The 21,939-nt window shown below is 33.2% G+C and overlaps 1 protein-coding gene across 1 annotated transcript in view; it reads left to right on the top strand.

Annotated features, from left to right (window-relative positions):
• Positions 1–21,939, top strand: part of LOC131528732 (WD repeat-containing protein 7) — a 124,867-nt gene that overhangs the window by 25,851 nt on the left and 77,077 nt on the right. Inside the window, 3 exon segments of the mRNA XM_058758059.1 lie at positions 3,503–3,736; positions 7,007–7,503; positions 16,775–16,860. Of these exon segments, the coding sequence (XP_058614042.1) occupies positions 3,503–3,736; positions 7,007–7,503; positions 16,775–16,860 (817 nt within the window).

Below are 21,939 nucleotides of genomic sequence, written 5' to 3'. Positions count from 1 at the left end.
TTTTCATATTCATGGTGACATTATTGCATTTGTTTTTGTTTTTGTGGAGACTTCTAGAGTTGATTTGCCCTTTGATATTCACTGTGTTAAATTGGATATATATTACATTCTACTTTATCCACATACGTATAGTAGCGTCACGTAAAGCAATATATACTAATATTGCATGATTGTTTATATTGGTGCAAAATGTATCGACCAGCTCTAATCTGATAAATGCAACTATAATGCATGAAAATATTAAGATTGTAAACTGTAACATGATGATTCTCTGTAAAGCTGCTTTGAAACAATGCATGTTTCACCATATACTGATGATAAATACACAGTAGTGCTCCTGATTTATGTTTAAGAGTAAAACGGCAGCGTTTGGTGTGTATTTTTAATGCGCTGAGCAGTGATGTTTGGTTAAACTGTCATTAAAAGCATCACGTGATGAGCTGAGATCTGCAGCGAGAGTCTGGAGCTGTGTGGAAGGGTTCTGGTGTCAGGTGTCCAGTAATGATGCTCATCTTATGTGTTTAAAATAGCCCAGCGGTTCTGGGACGGACAGCGCTCTGTTCGTCTTAATGATGCGCTCGTGTGATTCTGGCCTTGGAAACGCTGTTCAAGCGAGAGAGAGAGAGAGAGAGAGAGAGAGAAAGACAGGTCTTCATTCAGACAGCAATTGAAATTGTGTTACTAAGATCCACATATTTAATTTTATTTTTTAATTTAATTTTATATTTTTTATTTGATGATATAATTTTTATTTTGTATATTTTTGTATTGCTTTATTTTTTTTATATATAATATAAAATATATGTCAAATTGTTACTGAGATTTTTTATTTGATTTTTTAAAAAATTTAATTTATATTATGCATTTTATTTTATTGTCTTTGTATATTTTTTTTTTGTTGTATATTTTTAACTTCAAATATAAATATTATGAAAATAAATTTTTAATTTTATTTTGTTTTATTTTGTTTAACTTAATTTAATTTTAAGTTAAATTGCTACTGAGACCCAGAATTTTTCTTTTCTTTTCTTTTTTTGTTATTTTTTATTTAGACATTTAGTAATTTATTTCTGAATTTTTTTTCATCTGCATCTCACATATTTTTCTTCTTTCACAGTCTGCATTGAAGCCTGTTGTTTTATGTTGGTTTGCTAGAAATGGGAAGGAAAATAAGAGTTAGACATCAAGCTCGCTCTCTCCACTTGTGTTTGTTACTGAGATCCGCATATTTTTTATTTATATATATATTTTTATATTTTATATATATTTTTTTATTTTATTTTATATTTCACACCTGAGAAGTTGATAGGTGCGTAAGAAAAAACTCCAACAACAAAGTGGAATCCAATCAATAAAAAAATGATGATCCCGCACACTATCGGTCCATGCTAAATATAGAAATTTATTACAAAAAACAGCGACGTTTCGGTCCACTATGTGAAATTATTACTGAAACCCACATATTTTTAACATTTATTTTATTTTACTCATTTAGTTCAGGAATACTCGAATCATTTTATTTAATTTTGTCTACATCGCCTTTTTTGTTTTGTTTCACAGTCTGCATTGAAGCCAGACTGCAACAGTTGCGTTTCATGTTGGTTTCCCAGAAACGTGAGGGAAAATAAAAGAGGAGTGAGGCCTCGTGCTCTCTCCTTGAACAAAAAGACAAAGACCAGAGGAGTCAACATTACAATGAGGATCACCGCAAGACAAACACAGAAGCACTTCACTGCAGTAAATACCATAAACAACAGACTGCAGTTTGTAGCCGTAGTAAAATAATTTCAATGCACAGCCTGCTATGGCTCATTTATTTCATGCTTTATAGTGCATACTTCTGATTTAAGCTCTAAAGCATCATGTTTCAGCAGAAGTTTTTGGTTCGGAAGCGCGTCTGACAGCGGCCGCTCGTAAACATCCTCCCTGATGTTTCTAATGGATCACAGGTGCTTTGTTCATCGAATTAACATTGAATAACAATTAGCAAGCTCGCTATTTAATACGGGCCGACTGGAAGCAGATGAGATGAAATGAATGCTGCAGGGCTTAATGAGCATTAGAGATTATTACACAGATCAGGAAATAAACTGATTATCCCGCGCACTGAACAACTTTTGACGGATGTGTTTGAAGACGACTTGCTGATTACTGCCGTTATAATGAGCCGTGTTATTAGCTTTGATGAGAAGAACGGCTTGAATCACAAGAAAATGCTCAAGAACGCGTCCGGCTCGTGTTTCACCTCACAAATCAAACCGAGTATAGTTTACTTCAAGAACATGGAGTCTGTAATTAGAAGATCAAAGATTAGAAGAAAAAAGATCATGATTTTTCTGCTGATTGATTGATATATTAGTTGGTTTATTTGTGTATTTATTTTAATGCATTTTAAAAATGTATTAAATTTTTAACTTTAATGAATTTCTGTATTTATTTCCGTTTATTTTATTTTATGTATTTTAGTCATTTCATTTCAGTTCATTATTTATTTTGATGTGTTAATTTATTTCAATTATTCCAATGTATTTATTTATTTTAATGTATTTATTTTAATTAATTTTTTATTTTTTAGATGAATCAATTCAATTCATCTCAGTTATTCAATTTAATATTTGCTTGGCGTGTTTTTGGAATAATAGAAAATGATCACGATTAATCTGCTGTTTGTTTGTTTTTTTCATTTGTTTATTTGCTTATTTTACTTATTGTTAAATGTATTTATTTGTTTTAATCGATTAGTTCATTTTAATTAATGTATTAAATTTTTAAAAAAAAATTCAAAATTTATTTTACTTTTGTTTTAGTTTATTTAAAATTAAATGTATTTATTTTACGTTAACACAAAAAGTATCAACATGTTCTGTTTTATTCATGTCATTAATTACTATAAAAAATTAATAATATAAAATTCTAAATGTTTTTAGAATAATATAAATTAATTACCATGATTATTTTGCAGAATTTATTTACTTATTCTTTACTTATTTTTTAATTTAATTTCTTTTAAAATGTATTTATTTTATTTTATTTTATTTTTTAATTATTTAAAATATTCCCCAAATTTTATTCCTGCTTCAGTTTGAGTCATTATTAATGCAAAATTTACTTTATCATACACTCATTTTGAATGATGCATCAATTCTCATCAGTTCTTCTCTTATAAAAAAGAAGAACGTGTTTCATCAGTCTTACAGTGTTGTTACGGTGGTTTTATAGCCTGTTGGCTTTTAAGGATCAGGTTTAGCTTTTAAGGAAAAAGCAGTTTGGTTCAGAAATCACTCTCATCCGCTCTCACTGCAGCTTTCTTTTCATCATCCGGAGCGCCGGAGCAGAATCATTGACCCAAACCTCTCTGTTGTTCAACTGTACAGTTTCACACACATTTTTCTTGCCGTCTCTTGTAAAGACAGTTGGCTTTGAATCAGCAGCAGCACACAAAACTGAGGTGTCCTTTCTAGTTTTCTGTAATAAATGTCTCTTTCTTTGTGTCTCGCTGCAGGGAAACCTTCCCAAATACTCGCACAACTCTCTGGTGGTACAGGCCATGAAGACTAACGTGACGGATCCAGACATGCATGTGCTGTTCTTCGACGTGGAGGCCGTGATCATCCAGTTACTGACGGAGGAGGCGCAGCGGCCCAATCCCATCCTCGTCTCGCCGGAGACTCTCCAGAAAGCGCCAGGCGGAGCCGACAAGGGAGGGTCCTTCCTGGCCAATAAGATCTTCAAACAGGTCAGTAGGGGTGTGCGATATTAACAAAAAATAACATCTCGATATTTTCTGGGATTTTATGCATATCGATAACGATATTTAGAAGATATTTTTCTGCGTAGTGTGTTATTGTGCTGATATCTAAAGGACTGCCGTGGACAGCTGACTCCTAGAGTTTTTGATGTTCTTCATATTCTGTGCTGTGGTCAGGTCACACTGATAGAAATTAATCTTTTCCAATAAGTTTAAACTGATTTTTACATTTTTTGGGCATTTTTACCTTCATAAAGTCATTTTTTTCTAAAAGTATCCATTATCTTTTGAGTCAAATTCTTACATTTGAATTATGAAATCAGTATCAACAAAATTCATCTTTGCAATGCAGAGGAAACACAGAAGCTGCGTCTGAAGTGGCATTTAGATGTATTTACACACTGTTTAATGCAGGACATGAATGCATTTAACTTGCAGTTACAAATGCATAAATAATGTTTTGATATATTAAACCTAACATCTTGAATACTGATATTTGAAATAATTTAAATAATAAAAAGATGTGAAATTAAAGCCGCCAGTAGGTGGCAACAAGTCACTGTTAATAAGTGAGTCATTACGATTGAACCAAATCATTTAAACGGTTGATTCATTCAGGAACGAAACATCGTCATGTTGCCCAGAAGCGTTGTGGCTGTGTTTGGAATAATATTTTGTTGTCAAAATACCTCATAAACAGGAAATATCGTGTCTAAAACATAAGTCTCTTACTTTAAAAAAAAAATATCTATCATATTTGTAATCGTGGTCATTTTTGGTGAAAAAAACGGCACTCTTCATTTAAAATTTACTAAATATTGACTAAGTATATATTTAAAACTATATGAAGTGGTATAAATACATACTTTTTCTACCCCCATGTCTTGAATTAGTGGTCATTCTAAATGCATTTAAATAGACTGAATCATGCAGTGAAAGAACGCACTCTAAATGCGTACACGCACTAGTCTAGACTTCACATAATGTATGCGTGCACCCTGAGGGTGTGTTTTGAATGTTTTTGCAAAATACTCAATGTCAAATCGCACATTTTTAAAATAACAATTACGATATTATCGCAGACGATATATATCGCACACCCCTAGGTCAGTCTCAGGACTGCACGATAAAAACAGATTGGTTAAAATGTAAAAGATTTTTATTGTGTACATAAATATAAAAATGCCTACATGTCATAATGGATAGTCATTGCATGTATCAGAATTAGGCTACCTGTTAGTAAATAGCGAATCCGCCATGGCGCAAATGCAGCTAGCTTTTAAAGGAATGGGAGATGAGACTCTGATTGGTTTATTATTCTAAAACACACCCATTACTCATTAAGAGAATAGGGATCGCACTTTTAGACCATGTGCCGGGCGCGCCGACTTTTTTTCCCATTTTAAACTAGCAAAAGTGGATTCGGACACGCCCTAAGTGCACCTGATCTTTAGATCGTTAAAATAGGGCCCAGTAAGTGGCTTATTATTTTATATCAGTCAGTACGTTTACATGCACAACAATAATCTGATTTTAACACGATTAAGACAATACTCTGATTAAGAACCTACCATGTAAACAGAGATTTTTGATTACATTAATCCAGCTAAAGTCTTACTCGAAGTAAACACAAATCGAATTAAGACATGTGGAGGATTCCTATTTTAGTCGTATTATTGAAGTGCAGTATACACATGTACACACACTATTACCGTCTTGTAGGACTTTTCACTGCATTTTGCGACAGGATACACACACGGCAGCGGTCAGCCGTTTGAAGGCAAACAGAAGAGAGTGGATGTAAAACATGTGCCATTAATCAATCTATGTACTATAACATGTAAAACGGAAACATGAAAGGAACAAAAAGCAACTCATGTAAACACCTTAATGTTTTTTTTGTTAAAAAAAAATCATAAAAATGATATATTTAAAAATGATATTATTAAATATTATATTTAATTATATTATTTGTATGTTTATTAGGGGTGAAACGGTTCAACTTACTCACGGTTCGGTTTGTATCACGGTTTTAGAGTCACGGTTTCGGTGCGGTTCGGTATGTGCTGTGTTTAGGGGAAAAATTATGCTGTCAAATTAAAATAAAGAAAATAAGAACAAATAATCAAACTGCAAGCTACAGCACAAATAAATACAATAGAGTAAACATACAAATAAAATAAACAGTAATTTTCAGGTTTATTAGGTAGGTCTAATATTAGTTTTTAGGTACTGAAATTGAATAAAGTAATCAAATGTAAAAAAGTCCCCCTATTATGGGTACTGAAAGGTTCATATTTTGGTTTTGGGAGACATGCATGCAAGGTCAAAAAACACTTTCATTGTCTTATAATATGCATTTATTTTTACCTTATTTGCTCAACGACTCCCAAACGATTCGCTCAACGATTCATTTTTCCAAACCCCTCCTTTGTGTGACGCTAATCTGCAGTGATTGGTCCGATTGGTCTTATTTTCATTTAATCTCGGCTGTAATGCCTGATAAAGCAGTGTTTGTGAGCGCAGTGCTGCTTTGTGTACAGCGTTACCTGGGAAACCGCTATTTTTAACGCTCCAAAAGCGGTGGCAAAGAATGAATTTGCATTTTCATTCAGACCAACGCAAAAAGACCAACAAGTGGGCGGGAAATATGCTAATGTTTCATGTTGACGTCAACATGAAACGGCTTGGGATTCGTTTTAAAAACGACTCGTTTCAATGATTCAGTCGACTCTTTCTTTTGAGAGACAATAACTTTATACACTTTCAGATTTAAAACTTTGCAGGATGTTTTCATTCATGTTACACACTACATGAAAGGTAATTCTCAAACATCCATAATAGGGGCACTTTAATCTTTATTAAAGTTACAAAAGTTATTCAGTCAAGAGCAGTGAGTGATTTCCTTGTTGTTGTTGTTGTTGTTTGATTAATATTAAGAAAGTGCTGTCACTTTAAGGGAATGCACTGATCCAGTACGTTCAGCCAGCTATGTCTGCTTGGATACTTTCCATTTTTTTGTGTGAATTTGTCCATTCAAACACAATACTTCAAAGAGAGCTTAATATTTGCGCGCGGAGAACCGTACGGTTCGATTTTTTTACCGTTCACCCCTAATGTTTATTTCTATTTACTTTTATTTAATTGTATTTACTTACATTTAAAACTTTTATATTTGATAAAATATTATATTTTGCATTCAGATTTTACAGGAAGAAAGCGATAGTTTAAGATGCTATTGTTTATCTCATGTCACAGGTGAAGGAAACCATTAAAGAAAACATCAAGGAACACCTGCTGGATGAAGACGAGGAGGAGGAGGAGGAGCAGCGGCGGCGTGAAGAGAAGTCCAAGTCTCTGAGTCTGCTGGAGTATAATCTGACCATGGACACGGCCAAACTCTTCATGTCCTGCCTGCACGCCTGGGGTCTGAATGGAGAGCTGGACGAGGTGTGTCTGAGCCGGCTGGGCATGCTCCGCCCGCACACGCCCGTCTCCTTCGGCCTGATCTCCCGCGGAGGACACATGTCGCTCATGCTGCCCACCTTCAAAGACTCGCTGCTCCGGCAGCTGGCCAAAGGATCCGCCGAGGGCCGCAAGCTCTCCGTCTCCGAGATCGTGGGCAAAGGCACGTATGGCGTCTCCAGAGCAGTGACCACGCAGCACCTGCTCTCCGTCATATCGCTGGCCAACACGCTGATGGGCATGACCAACGCCACCTTCATCGGGGAGCACATGAAGAAAGCACCAGTCAGGTGAAGACACACTCAAACACTCACATAGGAGCATAATCACATATGTGACCCTGGAGCGCAAAAGCAGTCATAAGCAGCACAGGTATATTTGTAGCAATAGCCAACAATACATTGTGTGGGTAAAAATTATCCATTTTTATTTTATGCCAAAAATCATTTGGATATTAAGTAGTGCTCTCAAATGATTAATCGCGATTAATCACATCCAAAATAAAAGTTTTTGTTTACATAATATATGCAGGGCTCGCAAAATTTAAAAATCCCTGGTAGCCCGTCGGGCAGGTACTCTTCAGATTTTGGTAGCCCGAAAATTAATTTAACTAGCCCAAATTAAAAATCTACTATTTTATTTTATTTATTTATTTATTTTAAATATAGAAAATCAGATAGGAGTTTAAATTAGGCATGTCGCAATAATCAATATATCGACTTATCGCGCAATATATGTACATGACCTCAATAATTTTTGGTGACACAATATATTGCCCATTATATTTACTTAAAAATTAATGTCACCATGTTTTGTACATTCCACTTGCGCCTGTGTCTTTTGCAGCTTCTCGTACATAACGTGGTGTAGTCATGTGTTGCTAGTTCAAATTTAAAAACTGCTTCTACAAAAAAAGTTTCATCTGCAGATATGGCCTCGTTTAGAAGTCTGTGCCTTTGTGCATACAGACATCTGACAGCTAAGTAGTGATTGTGTTTTTCAGCAATAGTGTGCACCCTTAATTTAAAGAGAAAAGAAGGTCAGGGAAAAAATCTGTAGATGGAAAAATCTCCATACAAGTTCTTCGTGCATTTTTCTTTTTTTCTACTTGGTTACTTTGCACTTTTTGTTAAATGTTTATTCAATATTTATTCAAGTTTTTAAAGGCATCTAATATTTTGATACTTAATTTCCATGATCTAAATATTCTTTAGAATTAAATGTTTGTTGGCATTTGGAAGTGTGTAGGCCTTCTTGCATTATTATGCTGTTACATTATGATTATATATTCAGTGACATAAAATGGTCTTTAAAATGACAATAATATCGCTTATCGCAATTATTTCTGGGGCAATATATCGCACAACAAAAAGTTGTTATCGTGACAGGCCTAGTTTAAATGTCAATCAAAAATATTTTCAATACACAAATATCAACAAATATGAAGGAAGGAATTTTATTTCACTATTTACAGGGTATCTGCAGAATTTTTAAAATATATTTAAGGCAATTTATGACCCATTTTAAGAGCTGCACAAGTAAAATAAACACAGAATGAGCGGGGTTGGACAATGTCTTTGGTAACATACAGTTTTGAGCCATAAAATTACATGATTTACAGTTCAGATACAAGTTTTCACAAAAACAAAAATCTTATAAAACAGCGTTTCAGGCTATAGACCGTTTTTATGAAAAGGGATCAATCAAGCATATAAATTATTATGTTAATTTAAAACGTATAAATATTACTGTCTTAATTGTTTAGATTTTTAGAAGGCACATCAACTTCTTTCTCATTTACAACTCTATGTGTTTGCTGCGTAAAAACATGAGTTGATATTTGCATTGATCTGACCATAAACAGCAAGAAAGGTTTTTTGGAAATGCAGATTCACTCTCTGCCACGAGGTGGCGCTTCAGGAGCGCTGAAATATTGCGGTTTCCCCGGAAACGCTGTACACAAAGCACCTCTGCGCTCATAAATGCTGCTTTATCAGGAATTATAGGTAAAATGAAATCAAAATGCCAACGACACGTTTCTGAGGACAGTCAGTTCCCTTCAGATACATTCACATAAAGACATCCGCGCCGCGTTTTGACTTGAAACGTGCTGCACTCATTATTTATTCAATGACATCATTGCCTTTTGAAGTTTAATCCGCCGTATCACGACTCTTGTCTTTCTGTCCCCAACTGTAAGACCTCTTGAAATTGTAATCAAGACATTTCTTATACCATTTAACATATTTAAAACTTTTGATGGCCTTAATTTTGATACAACTCACTTTCAGAGTTTTTAAGGACCCGCGGGAGATCTGTATTTAAGGAGCCCGTCGGGCAGGCAGTGATACATTTTGGTAGCCCGACTGGAAAACACAATAGCCCCGGGACGTCGGGCTAGCGATTTTGCGAGCCCTGATATGTGTCTGTATTGTGTAGGGCTGGGACAATAAATCGATGCAGAATAGATTCATGGGTCGATTCTGAGATTTTCAGAATGCATCGCAATTCATCTGGAATCGATTCTGTGCTTAGATTTTAACAGCAGATGGCGCTCTAATCTAGTTTTTATCCGCACACTCAAATGCTCACGAAGAAGAGCGCTGCTTGTGCGTTCGGCCGAGTCATGTAATTTCACCTCGGCTCAGAATGCTTTTATGACGTGAGATTAATGTAAATACAGCTCACTGTGAACACCCTTGTAATTCGCTTCAACGTTTTCAAATTTTATGAACGATTATTTTAGTTTCAAGTGAGTGTAAGGATTTGGAATCAAGCAGAGTACGGCTGTTTCTAAAGCATGCAGCGCCATCTGCTGTTCAAAACTAAGCTCAGAATCCACTCGAGAAAGAATCGCCATGCATTCGGAAAATCTCAGAATCGTGATGCATCGATTTATTTTCCCAGCCCTATTACTGTGTATATTTATTATGTATATAAATTATATGAATATACAAAAATGCAAGTAAAAACATGTAAACATTTTCAAAATATATACATGCATGTGTGTGTATTTACATATACATAATAAATACACACACAGATTATGTAAACAAATAATTTTAATTAAAACTTTTATTTTGGATGCGATTAATCGCGGTTAATCGTTTTATAGCACTAATATTAAGTAAACATCATGTTCCATGAAGATACTTTGTAAATTTCCTGCCATAAAAATATCAAAACTTAATTTTTGATTAGTAATGTGCATTGCTAAGGACTTCATTTGGACAACTTTAAAGGCGATTTTCTATAATCTATAATATTTTGATTTTTTTTTTGCACCCTCAGATTCCAGATTTTCAAATAGTTGTATCTCAGCCAAATATTGTCCTATCATAACAAACCATACATCAATGGAAAGATTATTTATTTAGATTTTTTATTATAAAATATTAGATATAAATTAAAAGAATTTATATATATATATATATATATATATATATAAGTTTTTGTTTACATAATATATGCGTGTAACTGTGTGTATTTATTATGTGTGTATATATAAATACACACACATACAGTATATATTTTGAAAATATTTACATGTATATACATTTATCTATTTATATTCTTATATTTTATATTATATATAAATATATTTAATATATAAACATAACATATTTTTATTAAATATATACATGCATGTGTTTGTATTTATTTATACATAATAAATATACACAGTATACACACATATATTATGTAAACAAGAACTTTTATTTTGGATGCGATTAATCGTTTGACAGCACTAATTAATATATATATATATATATATATATATATATATATATATATATATATATATATATATATATATATATATATATATATATATATATATATATATAAAACGTGTATATGCATGTATACAATAAAAATTTATATAGCATCATAAAATATAATCGTGATACTTTAAACTGTCTTTGAAAGTGCTAGATGGGACCAGGCGTGTTTTGGCTATGTGTTAATGTAAAAGTATTTTAGCTGACCTGTGTGATCAGATGACCTCGGATGGGATGGTAATACCAGCTGTAATCATGCACATATTTACATCACAGCAAATAAAAACTGTACAAAGAAAGTAAACAACCTTGAAGCAGCGGACGGAGAATCAGCGAGAGAAGCTCAACCCGCTGTTTCTATTGTTTACCTGTGTTTTCTTTTGCGTATCTGGGGGCTTTAATTTTCCTGGGCTCCCAGGGGTTGGATGGAGGTTCAGGTGCGAGCGGACAGTGAGATAGAAAGTCTCCGAGCGTGAAGCGTCTCATCTCGTACCCAGGGGACAGCTGCTGTTGTTCTGGTCATGATGGCCCCGCGGGGTGGAGGCGACTGAAGGGTATCGAGCTCCGGCTCGTGTTTGCTGATCGCTCGTTGTCCGCAGGTGAGAGATGTGAGCGTCGTGCTCTGCAGGTGAACTGACGGCCGGCTGGAAACGCGTGAAACTCGTCAATACAGCCCGTCAATTTGTTTGTGGATCATGTTTGGATTGAAGGGCAGCGCCACCGATTTCTTTCAAAGTCACTTTTACCTTGAAATAACTTTCAAGAGTCAATATAATGAGAGCTCATAAAAGTTTGTACTGTAGCTATCGTTTTTTCACGTTCGATTTAGTCTTGAGGTTTTTTTATTAGTGGTCAAAATCACTGTACAAATAAATTTGGCCATTCTGTATATCATGACATACTTATTATTTCTGGAAATTTGCGTAATTATACTACATGGAGTTTTTTTGTCATTCATTTTTAATGGTGATTCTTATGGGATTTTCATTATTATAGAGTAAAATTAATATATATGTATGTAGATGTGTGTGTATATATATATATATATATATATATATATATATAAACATTTGATTAAAATTTGATTTAAAGATTTTGTAATACGATTAATAATAATTTAATATAATAATAATAAAAATATATATATTATTATCATTATTATTAATAATATATTTTAATATTCATTATTTAAACTATTTAAATTATGCTTATTTTGTTATATTTTGCTCATTTTATTTTAGAAAATTATGCTGATCTTTGTAGCACCCTGTAAAACATACACTTGATAAATTAAATTTAAAATTTAAATAAAAACATATAATTTAAATAATTATTAATAACTAAAGTTTTAAAATAATTATTTCTTCACATTACTATATTAAAAGACTGAGATTTGTTATGCATAATATAATGAGAATTCCAGAGAAACAATTAATTATTATGAAAATTGTTATAATGCAAAGAATCTTAACGGTACATAAATATGCTTCCTTTTCTTTATGCTAAATAATTTTAAAATAATTTTTTTAAGACTTTTTAGTCATATGTTTAATTTCAAATGCTGATATTTTGTACAACTATTTAACGTGACATAGCAAGAAAGCAGTCCTTCTGTTTGTATTAGTTCGATTACAAACAGTTATTAAAGCATGTCTGAACATCTTTCAATCTCTGTGTTGCTCTGAGCAAAATTTGCCCCTGATTTTTATGAGGCAATTTCACATTTATGGCCATTCTTTAGATTCAGTTTTTGAACTCTTTGGGGGGCAAAGTTACGCAGTGGAAAGTGAAAACGCACAGCTGTGCTCCAGAAAGATGGGATTTTCAATAACTTATTAAACACATCCAGGATGAAACCGGCAGAAATGTTGGAGTTGAAATAAAATCTGTTTGTGGATGTTTGGACGGTCTCCACCAAACTGCAGTTTTACTGTCTTTTACAATGTGTTCGGAAGCTTTTACAGCCAATAAAACAGTCAAAGCGGCTAAAACTTCTCTGACAGACACACACCGACTTTCTATCAGATGCCTTTTGACTCCATAGTTTGTGAAACGTTTCAAACTGCTCACCTACAGCTTTTTGAACTCGGTCAGAAGTCGTTTATTTCATATCTTTTCTCTCAAAATGTGCTTTTAAAACTGGATTCTGAGCAGAATGTGGAATGAAAGCTTTAACGAGCTCTGGCTCTCGTTAGAGTGAATGTGACGGGTGGAGCGGAGAGGAATGGGAAACCTGAGAGAGCATTAGACCCAAACACACTGAATCTGAGAGAGATGACAAGCTTCTCTTTACTTCCTCTAAATGACAAGATTTCTTCACACTAGGATGCGCCCATAAAAATATATTTCAGTGTTTTTCAGTCTTGTCATTACAAATATTTATGTTTTTGATCAGGTTTAATGTTTAATTATAATTTATTATAATATAAATTCTATTTAATTGTATATGTATAAAATTACTGTATCATTGCAAGCTCTATCACCCTAATTAAAAAAAAAAAAAAGTTTATTTTATAACATTATTTTATTTTATTTTATTCCATCCTATTTTCATTTGATTCCAGTTGTTAATATGGAGTAAAAAATCCAAAGCATTCCCCTTAGGTGTGTGCAATATTAACAAAAACTGATATCTGAATATTTTTGGTATTTCGTTAAATTTAAAATTTTTGTATTTTCATTTCAGATTTAGTAGGTTTGTTTTGTTTTGTTTTTTTCTTTTTTCATTTCTATAGTTTTTCTTTTTCAAATGTCTATAGTTTTCATTAATAAAAATTATATAAAATTTTAGTTTTAGATAAACTAAAAACAATTAGAAGTGTTGCCTTGCCAACTTGCTGAAATAAAGTTTTATATTTTAATTTATTTCAGTTAAAGCTTATTTCAATTAACCAAAATCTGTTTTATGGTTATAGTTTTAGTTAAGTATAATAACCCTGTTTGGTGTTGACTATACAGCACACTGTAAAACAAATTCCGTAAAATTTACGGTAAAAAAACGGCAGCTGTGGTTGCCGGAATTCTACCGTAAAATATACGGTAGCAACATTTTAAGTTTTACGGTTTTAACTTAAATTTACAGTTAAATACCATAATCTCATTAACTGATATAATGTTAATATACCAACCTATTGAAGTACTGAAATCTGTTTTGTACCTTTGAAACACACTGATAACCACCAAATGCAGGTGGTGATGAGAAAGTCACATGATGAACCAAAGCCCATCACAAGCAGCTTTTAAATAATAACATACAGTGGGGCAAAAAAGTATTTAGTCAGCCACCAATTGTGCAAGTTCTCCCACTTAAAAAGATGAAAGAGGCCTGTAATTTTCATCATAGGTATACCTCAACTATGAGAGACAAAATGAGAAGGAAAAATCCAGAAAATCACATTGTAGAAAATTTATTTGCAAATTATGGTGGAAAATAAGTATTTGGTCAATAACAAAATTTCATTTCAATACTTTGTTATATACCCTTTGTTGGCAATGACAGAGATCAAACGTTTTCTGTAAGTCTTCACAAGGTTTTCACACACTGTTGCTGGTATTTTGGCCCATTCCTCCATGCAGATCTCCTCTAGAGCAGTAATGTTTTGGGGCTGTCGCTGGGCAACACGGACTTTCAACTCCAAAGATTTTCGATGTGGTTGAGATCTGGAGACTGGCTCGGCCACTCCAGGACCTTGAAATGCTTCTTACGAAGCCACTCCTTCGTTGCCCGGGCGGTGTGTTTGGGATCATTGTCATGCTGAAAGACCCAGCCACGTTTCATCTTCAATGCCCTTGCTGATGGAAGGAGGTTTTCACTCAAAATCTCACGATACATGGCCCCATTCATTCTTTCGTTTACACGGATCAGTCGTCCTGGTCCCTTTGCAGAAAAACAGCCCCAAAGCATGATGTTTCCACCCCCATGCTTCACAGTAGGTATGGTGTTCTTTGGATGCAACTCAGCATTCTTTCTCCTCCAAACACGACAAGTTGAGTTTTTACCAAAAAGTTCTATTATGGTTTCATCTGACCATATGACATTCTCCCAATCCTCTTCTGGATCAACCAAATGCTCTCTAGCAAACTCCAGACGGGCCGGACATGTACTGGCTTAAGCAGGGGGACACGTCTGGCACTGCAGGATTTGAGGCCTTTGTTACTTTGGTCCCAGCTCTCTGCAGGTCATTCACTAGGTCCCCCCGTGTGGTTCTGGGATTTTTGCTCACAGTTCTTGTGATCATTTTGACCTCATGGGGTGAGATCTTGCGTGGAGCCCCAGATCGAGGGAGATTATCAGTGGTCTTGTATGTCTTCCATTTTCTAATAATTGCTCCCACAGTTGATTTCTTCACACCAAGCTGCTTACCTATTGCAGATTCAGTCTTCCCAGCCTGGTGCAGGTCTACAATTTTGTTTCTGGTGTCCTTTGACAGCTCTTTGGTCTTGGCCATGGTGGAGTTTGGAGTTGGACTGTTTGAGGTTGTGGACAGGTGTCTTTTATACTGATAACGAGTTCAAACAGATGCCATTAATACAGGTAACGAGTGGAGGACAGAGGAGCCTCTTAAAGAAGAAGTTACAGGTCTGTGAGAGCCAGAAATCTTGCTTGTTTGTAGGTGACCAAATACTTATTTTACCGAGGAATTTACCAATAAATTCTTTAAAAATCCTACAATGTGATTTTCTGGATTTTTCCTTCTCATTTTGTCTCTCATAGTTGAGGTATACCTATGATGAAAATTATAGGCCTCTCTCATCTTTTTAAGTGGGAGAACTTGCACAATTGGTGGCTGACTAAATACTTTTTTGCCTCACTGTATATAGAAGGTGCACAGTGTCATTCACACAAACATTAAACATCATCATGGTGAGACTCATTAAACTGAAATATGCAATAAACATTAATTTAACAACATTAGATCTAACATAAAACCCTAATAAACATAACTGATAAGAAAAAAACTAAGAAACCTAGTTATTTCAAAGAAAAAACATCAAATTCAAACAAATTTGAAATGCAACGCAAGGAATTCTGGGACATCAATTTACGGTTTTTCCCTGTAAATTTTACATTCTTTTTCACTTCCAAAAGCGGTATTTCACCGTACAATTGTCTGAAATGTCTATTACATTTTTCACCGTATATATTAGGGGAACTTACCGTTAACCATTTAACAGGTTTTTACCGTAGCTTTTTCACGGTTTTTTATCGTTAAAATCACGGTCATTTTTTACAGTGCATTTAGACAATATTTACCATCCTTCAAAAATGTGTTTGTGAAACCTTTACATTGTACTAGCTTGTTCTTGTAAATAGGATGTTAATTATTTAATCAAATCAATGTACATAAAATCAACGTAAAATGCACCAGATACAGCCAATGTGACTAATTTTCCAAATTTATTAGTGAATGTTGAGATTAAAAGGTGCTCTTACATGGCTGACAAAGATGATTTTTATTTTTATATTTATTTTTTGAACCAATTTATTTAAGGAAAAGAGGTCTTCTTGATTCACTTGAAACTGCAGCATTCAAGTAAAACAATACAGAAATATTTCATTGTTGCCAACAGGATTTACTTTGTAAGACTAACTAACAAAAATAATAGTTTTTGTTGATAATCTTTCTCTCTCACACACACATGGATGTTGACATGAATGTATTCAGGGGTTTATACACACACTCACAGACCTGTATAAATACACATTCGCACCGGTCTGATGTTAAATTCTGTGCTGTGGATGTGTGTTAAATATTTCATTTGGCCTTTTGTGTTTCAGGCCCCCAAGACCAGGAACCCCTGAGACCCCGAGAAAAAGCACCCCACAGGCCTCCAGCCCAGCCCTGCAAGCACAGATCAAACAAGGTAACTACAAAGACAGAGCGCTCGCCTCCAAAAGAAAGTCTGTCCTCATGAAAACCTCTGCTCTGGCTGTAAAACAAACTCTCCTCAGACTCTCTCACGATCAGACGCTTCATGCACCTCTCTTTCTTTTCAACACATTTATTTTCTGCCAAAAAAGTTTCTTTTAAAAATGTTTACAACAAGGTCTTATTAACTAACATCAACTAACAATGAGCAATATACATATTTACAGAATTGATTAATCTTGTTGTTAATTGTTCATGACTATAGTGCATGAAATACTTGATCTTTTTTCTTTCTTTCTTTCTGGAACGATGCACATTAATAATACATAAAATCAATGTAAAATCTGTCAGATTTAGCCGAGGAGGCTAATTTTAAAAACACATTAGTGTTTGTTGAGATTCTTGTATTAATTGATTGTTGGGTGTTTTTACTATTTTATTTTATTTTATCAGATGAACTATTACTTGGCTGAACACTCATTGCCAAGTTGATTGAGAATGCAAGAATTGTTAAAATTGAATTAAATTTAATTAAAAATTATTTAATGATTAACCCGTATTTATAAATTAATAAAAGCAGATTTAGCCAAGGTGGCTAATTTTCAAAGTGTATTAGTGCTAAAATGAAAAAGTGCTCCTATATGGCTGTCTTATAAGGGTTTATTTTATTATTTTATTTTATTTTATTTTGTATTTTAGTTTAGTTTAGTAGTTCATTTTATCTCATCAAATCAGAGGAACTATTATTTGGCCAAACAGCCATTTCCATGTATTTTCAGAATGTTTAAAGCACGTATTCTTACGTATAGTTAAAAAAAAAAAAAGTTAAGCAACAAATAATATTAATAAATGCTGTAAAAATATTGTTTATTGTTAGGTCATGTTAACTAAAGATACAAACAAGTGTTAAGTGTTAAAATTGTTCAGAATGTATAGTTTTTAAAAAAAGTTTATTTAATTTTTTATAAAAATATATATATATAATTTTTTCATACTGCAAAGATTTTATTTATTTATTTATTTTATTTTTTAAGTATTTTCTTTTAAAAACATTAATGATTTGTTGAAGAAAGAGTGGAGAAACTCGAGGGTTGTTTTTTTCTTCCCATCTTGCGTGAAACGATGATCTGGTCTCTATAATGACTCTGGTCGCTCTTTCAGTGCAAGTGTGTGGGATTTGTTTCATCGTCCAGCAGGTGAAAATGTTCCTTTTAGCAAATCTTAGTTTTTTTTTTTTTTTTTGCATTCAAGCCTTGTTCAAGAAGTTCTAGATAACACACAGCACAGAAATGGACCCGTTTAGCGCACGGTGACTGTCTAAAGCCTGTGTATGAAACACACACTCACTCTTCCTCAACACGTGCCCTAATTTGTCCCCCGTCCGGAGCAGCTATTGTTCATGCACAATAGAGCAGGACTGTGAATAATGGTTTGTGTGGAGCTGCACACGCCACACGCCTGTCCGGCTTATTCAGAGGGGAAGTGGCTTCTGTCGCACTTCTCTTTGACCAGAAGGGCCTGCAGCGTTTCTTTCTCATGCTAAAAGTCTTTGACTGGACAAAACCGCAGCGAGAAGCGTCCTGACACGCGCCTGTCCGATGAATTCTCACGCCGAGCAGGAAAATGTTATGAAAGAGCGCGAGAGAGAGAGAGCGAGTCCTCTGAGATGTGCTGAGATTATTGATCTAACACTTCTCTTTAGGTTTGTACACATAATGAAAGTTATTCACCACGTGTAGCGTTTTCTCCCTCCTCTCGTTTCCTCTTATTGATCCGGACGGGTTTGTGAAACTGTGCTTAGCTTGTGTTATTAAGTGTTTTTTAATGGAGTCGTTCTTTAAATCGCGTGCCGAGATAAAAGCTGAGCATGTGCCGGAGGAAGCAGGGATTTAGAGAAACAAACGCCGGTGTTTTCAGTAGATTTGGCCGCGTGTTACAGAGCTGTCGGGACGAACGAACACGTTTCAGTCTGAGGGTGTTGAAGAGGCCTGTAGATTATTTTGGTCAACAGGGAAACTGATATTATTATTATTTTTTTATTTGTCATGTTTTAAAATACACTTGTTTTTTTTTTGTTTGTTTTTTTAAGTGAAATAATTATTTTATTTTAATCATTTTTAATTTATCATTATTTAATTTATTTATTTTTTATTTTAAATGTCATGTTTTAAAATTCACTTGTTTTTTTTTTTTAAAGTGAAATTATTATTTTATTTTAATATATTTTTAAAATATTTTATTTTATTTTATTTATCAAAAATAAATATTTTTCCCTAATCAGAGGAACTATTATTTGGCTAAACAGTCATTGCCAAGTAGATTCAGACTGTTTTACGCAAGAATTGTAAAAAAATTTAGTAAAAAATTATACTGGATATAATAATGGCTAGTATTAATAAATAAATAGAATAATAAAATAAAATGTAGCCATGGTGAGCAACTTTCAAAATGTTTTAAAATTTGATTTTTTAAAGCCAAAAGAATGGAGTTGAATGGCTCTTAGTCCATGTGTATATACAATTTCACTCCTGACTAAATAAAGTTTTTAGCAGATTAAAAAAAAAAAAAACAGAAATGGCACTTAGCAAACCTTTATGGTCAAGCAGCATGAGTTTTCTTTTGCTAATACTGGTATGTAATCAGCCAGTGGCTGATAACAGTGACATAAATAATTTAATGGTAGCATTAAAAAAAAAATTAATTGAATACTTATTTTACACAGCGTTTTTGATATTTGCAAAAGATGCTTTTTTATTTTTATTTTATGATCGACAGACATGCTTTGGCGATGCACAATTAGAGAAGCTCTGTGGATCTTTAAAAGATCCTAAAAAATCTTCAATCACAAATTAATGCCTTAAAAAGATCTTAAATCAGAGCCGAAAGGCGTGGAAAATTTTAAGTTGTTTTCCAGTAGAAATATCGAAACATCCATAAATAAAAATACATCTACTTGAAATGCAAAATAAAGATATGAAATCTTGTTTTCTAAGAAATGTAGCAAAATTAAGTATTTATTAAACTCGTAGTTTGTACATTTGCTGTGTACTTTAATGTGAACAAAGAACAGATTTCCTTTACGTTCATAATATAATAATTCAAAAATGCATAGTTCAAATGCAAATTTTTGGCTGCAAAAATGTAAAAAGACTTGCTTTTTTGAACTTTTTGAACATGAGCTGTTGGACAGATTTACTTTTTTTCTATGTGTTTTTTTTTTTTTTCACTGGTATATAAACATCAGCAATATGAACTGTTACAAGTTTATCATATTGCTGTTACATTAAAGTATTTGTCAAAATAAATAAGTAATAGTAAATAATAAATAATCTAAACAAGTTGTGCAGCTTTAGAACTAATACTTTTTTTGTGTGTGATAATGTATGTGACTATTGAACAATGTCAGCAATATCACAGTGGCCAAATACTGCATATACACTGACCGATCACTACTAAACATGTGTAGTTGTAGAAATATGTTTGTTTGTGATTTTCTCTTCATCCAGGACGGTGCCGCGGCTCACTGTCTCTCTCTGTCTGCATGCATGGCTTCGCTCTGCCATCTCTCTCTCTCTCTCTCTCTCAAGTGCTCATGGGATTTGTAGTTCTTGCTCTCTCAGTCACAGCTGAAGATCTTCAGCGGTCAGGTGATCAGAAATATTCATAAATGTGTGTTTCAAGAACTGCATCTGCCATGTGTGAAAGACTGGAGAATGAGCTGAAGTCTCATTGACTTTGGAAAGGTGTCTTGTCATTTTATTTTCTGTTTCTTCTCATCTCTGCTGGATACAGTCAGGGAGAATATTGCAATTTGATTATTTTATTTTTGAATAATTATTCATTTTTCAGGTGCAGTGAAATGGCTTGTATGGAAATATCATCAGAAACCTTTAGTGAAATACTGTTTGTTTTTTTGGTTTTCATTTTCACATATATAATAATATCAATAGTTTAAACGGTTACATCGAAACATTCAGATTTTGTTGAATTAACCATATTTTTTCATGTTTCCTGGTTTCAGCACTTATCTTATAAAACATTTACTATGGTAGTTGTAGATTCCACTTAAATACTATGGTAAACTACTATAATACAGAATTACTTATTAACTTTTATTATTGCCCGATGATTCTACTGTATATTAACTGCATTAAATATAATATAATATAATATATATTGCATTAAATAACTTTTGGGAAATTGACACCTAAAATTATTTAAACAGCTTTTTAATAATTATTTTTAATGCTGCTTTATGAACTATAGGATATTTTTGACTTTGTACTTCTATAAATTCATATGTCTGCAGGATTGTTTATTATGAGCTAGTGAAGACAAAAAGATGATTAAAAATGGGGGGGGGGATTAGCCTTAAACATTAATGTTATATAATATAATATAATATATATATATATTAGTGCTGTCAAAAGATTAATCACAATTAATTGCATTCAAAATAAAAGTTTTTGTTTACATAATATATGTGTGTTCTGTGTATATTTATTATGTGTATATATATAAAGACACGCATACAGCATTTATTTTGAAAATATTTACATGTATACATTAATATTCATAAAAATTATATAAATATATTTAATATATAAGCATAACAAATTTTTCTTAAATTATATACATAATAAATATACACAGTGCGCACACATATATTATGTAAACAAAAACTTTTATTTTGGATGTGATTAATCGTTTGACAACACTAAAATTTTATATATATATTCTTATACATTTATATAATTTATATGGATAAATGTTTCTATATTTGTATAGACTTTTATGTGTCACCTGCCCAGTCATATTTTGGTGGTTTACCACGGTAAATAATAAGGATTTTCTATTGTGATACTCACACTAATAACCATAATAACAGTGTGTTTCTGATGGTGTTTAGATTTTAATTTCTGTGGATTTCTTGTGTTCATTTGATTTCTGTACCAATGTATTCAGTTTATTTTCCTTTAATAACTGCCGCTCAATTCTTCTAACACTGCTGGAGGCCTTTCTTTCTTTCTTTCTTTCTCTCTCTCTCTTGCTCTCGCTCTCTCTCTGTTTCACG

This window comes from Onychostoma macrolepis, chromosome 21, assembly GCF_012432095.1.
Source record: "Onychostoma macrolepis isolate SWU-2019 chromosome 21, ASM1243209v1, whole genome shotgun sequence".
Classification (NCBI taxonomy): Eukaryota; Metazoa; Chordata; class Actinopteri; order Cypriniformes; family Cyprinidae; genus Onychostoma; species Onychostoma macrolepis.
This window is presented reverse-complemented; position numbering and strand designations above follow the sequence as displayed.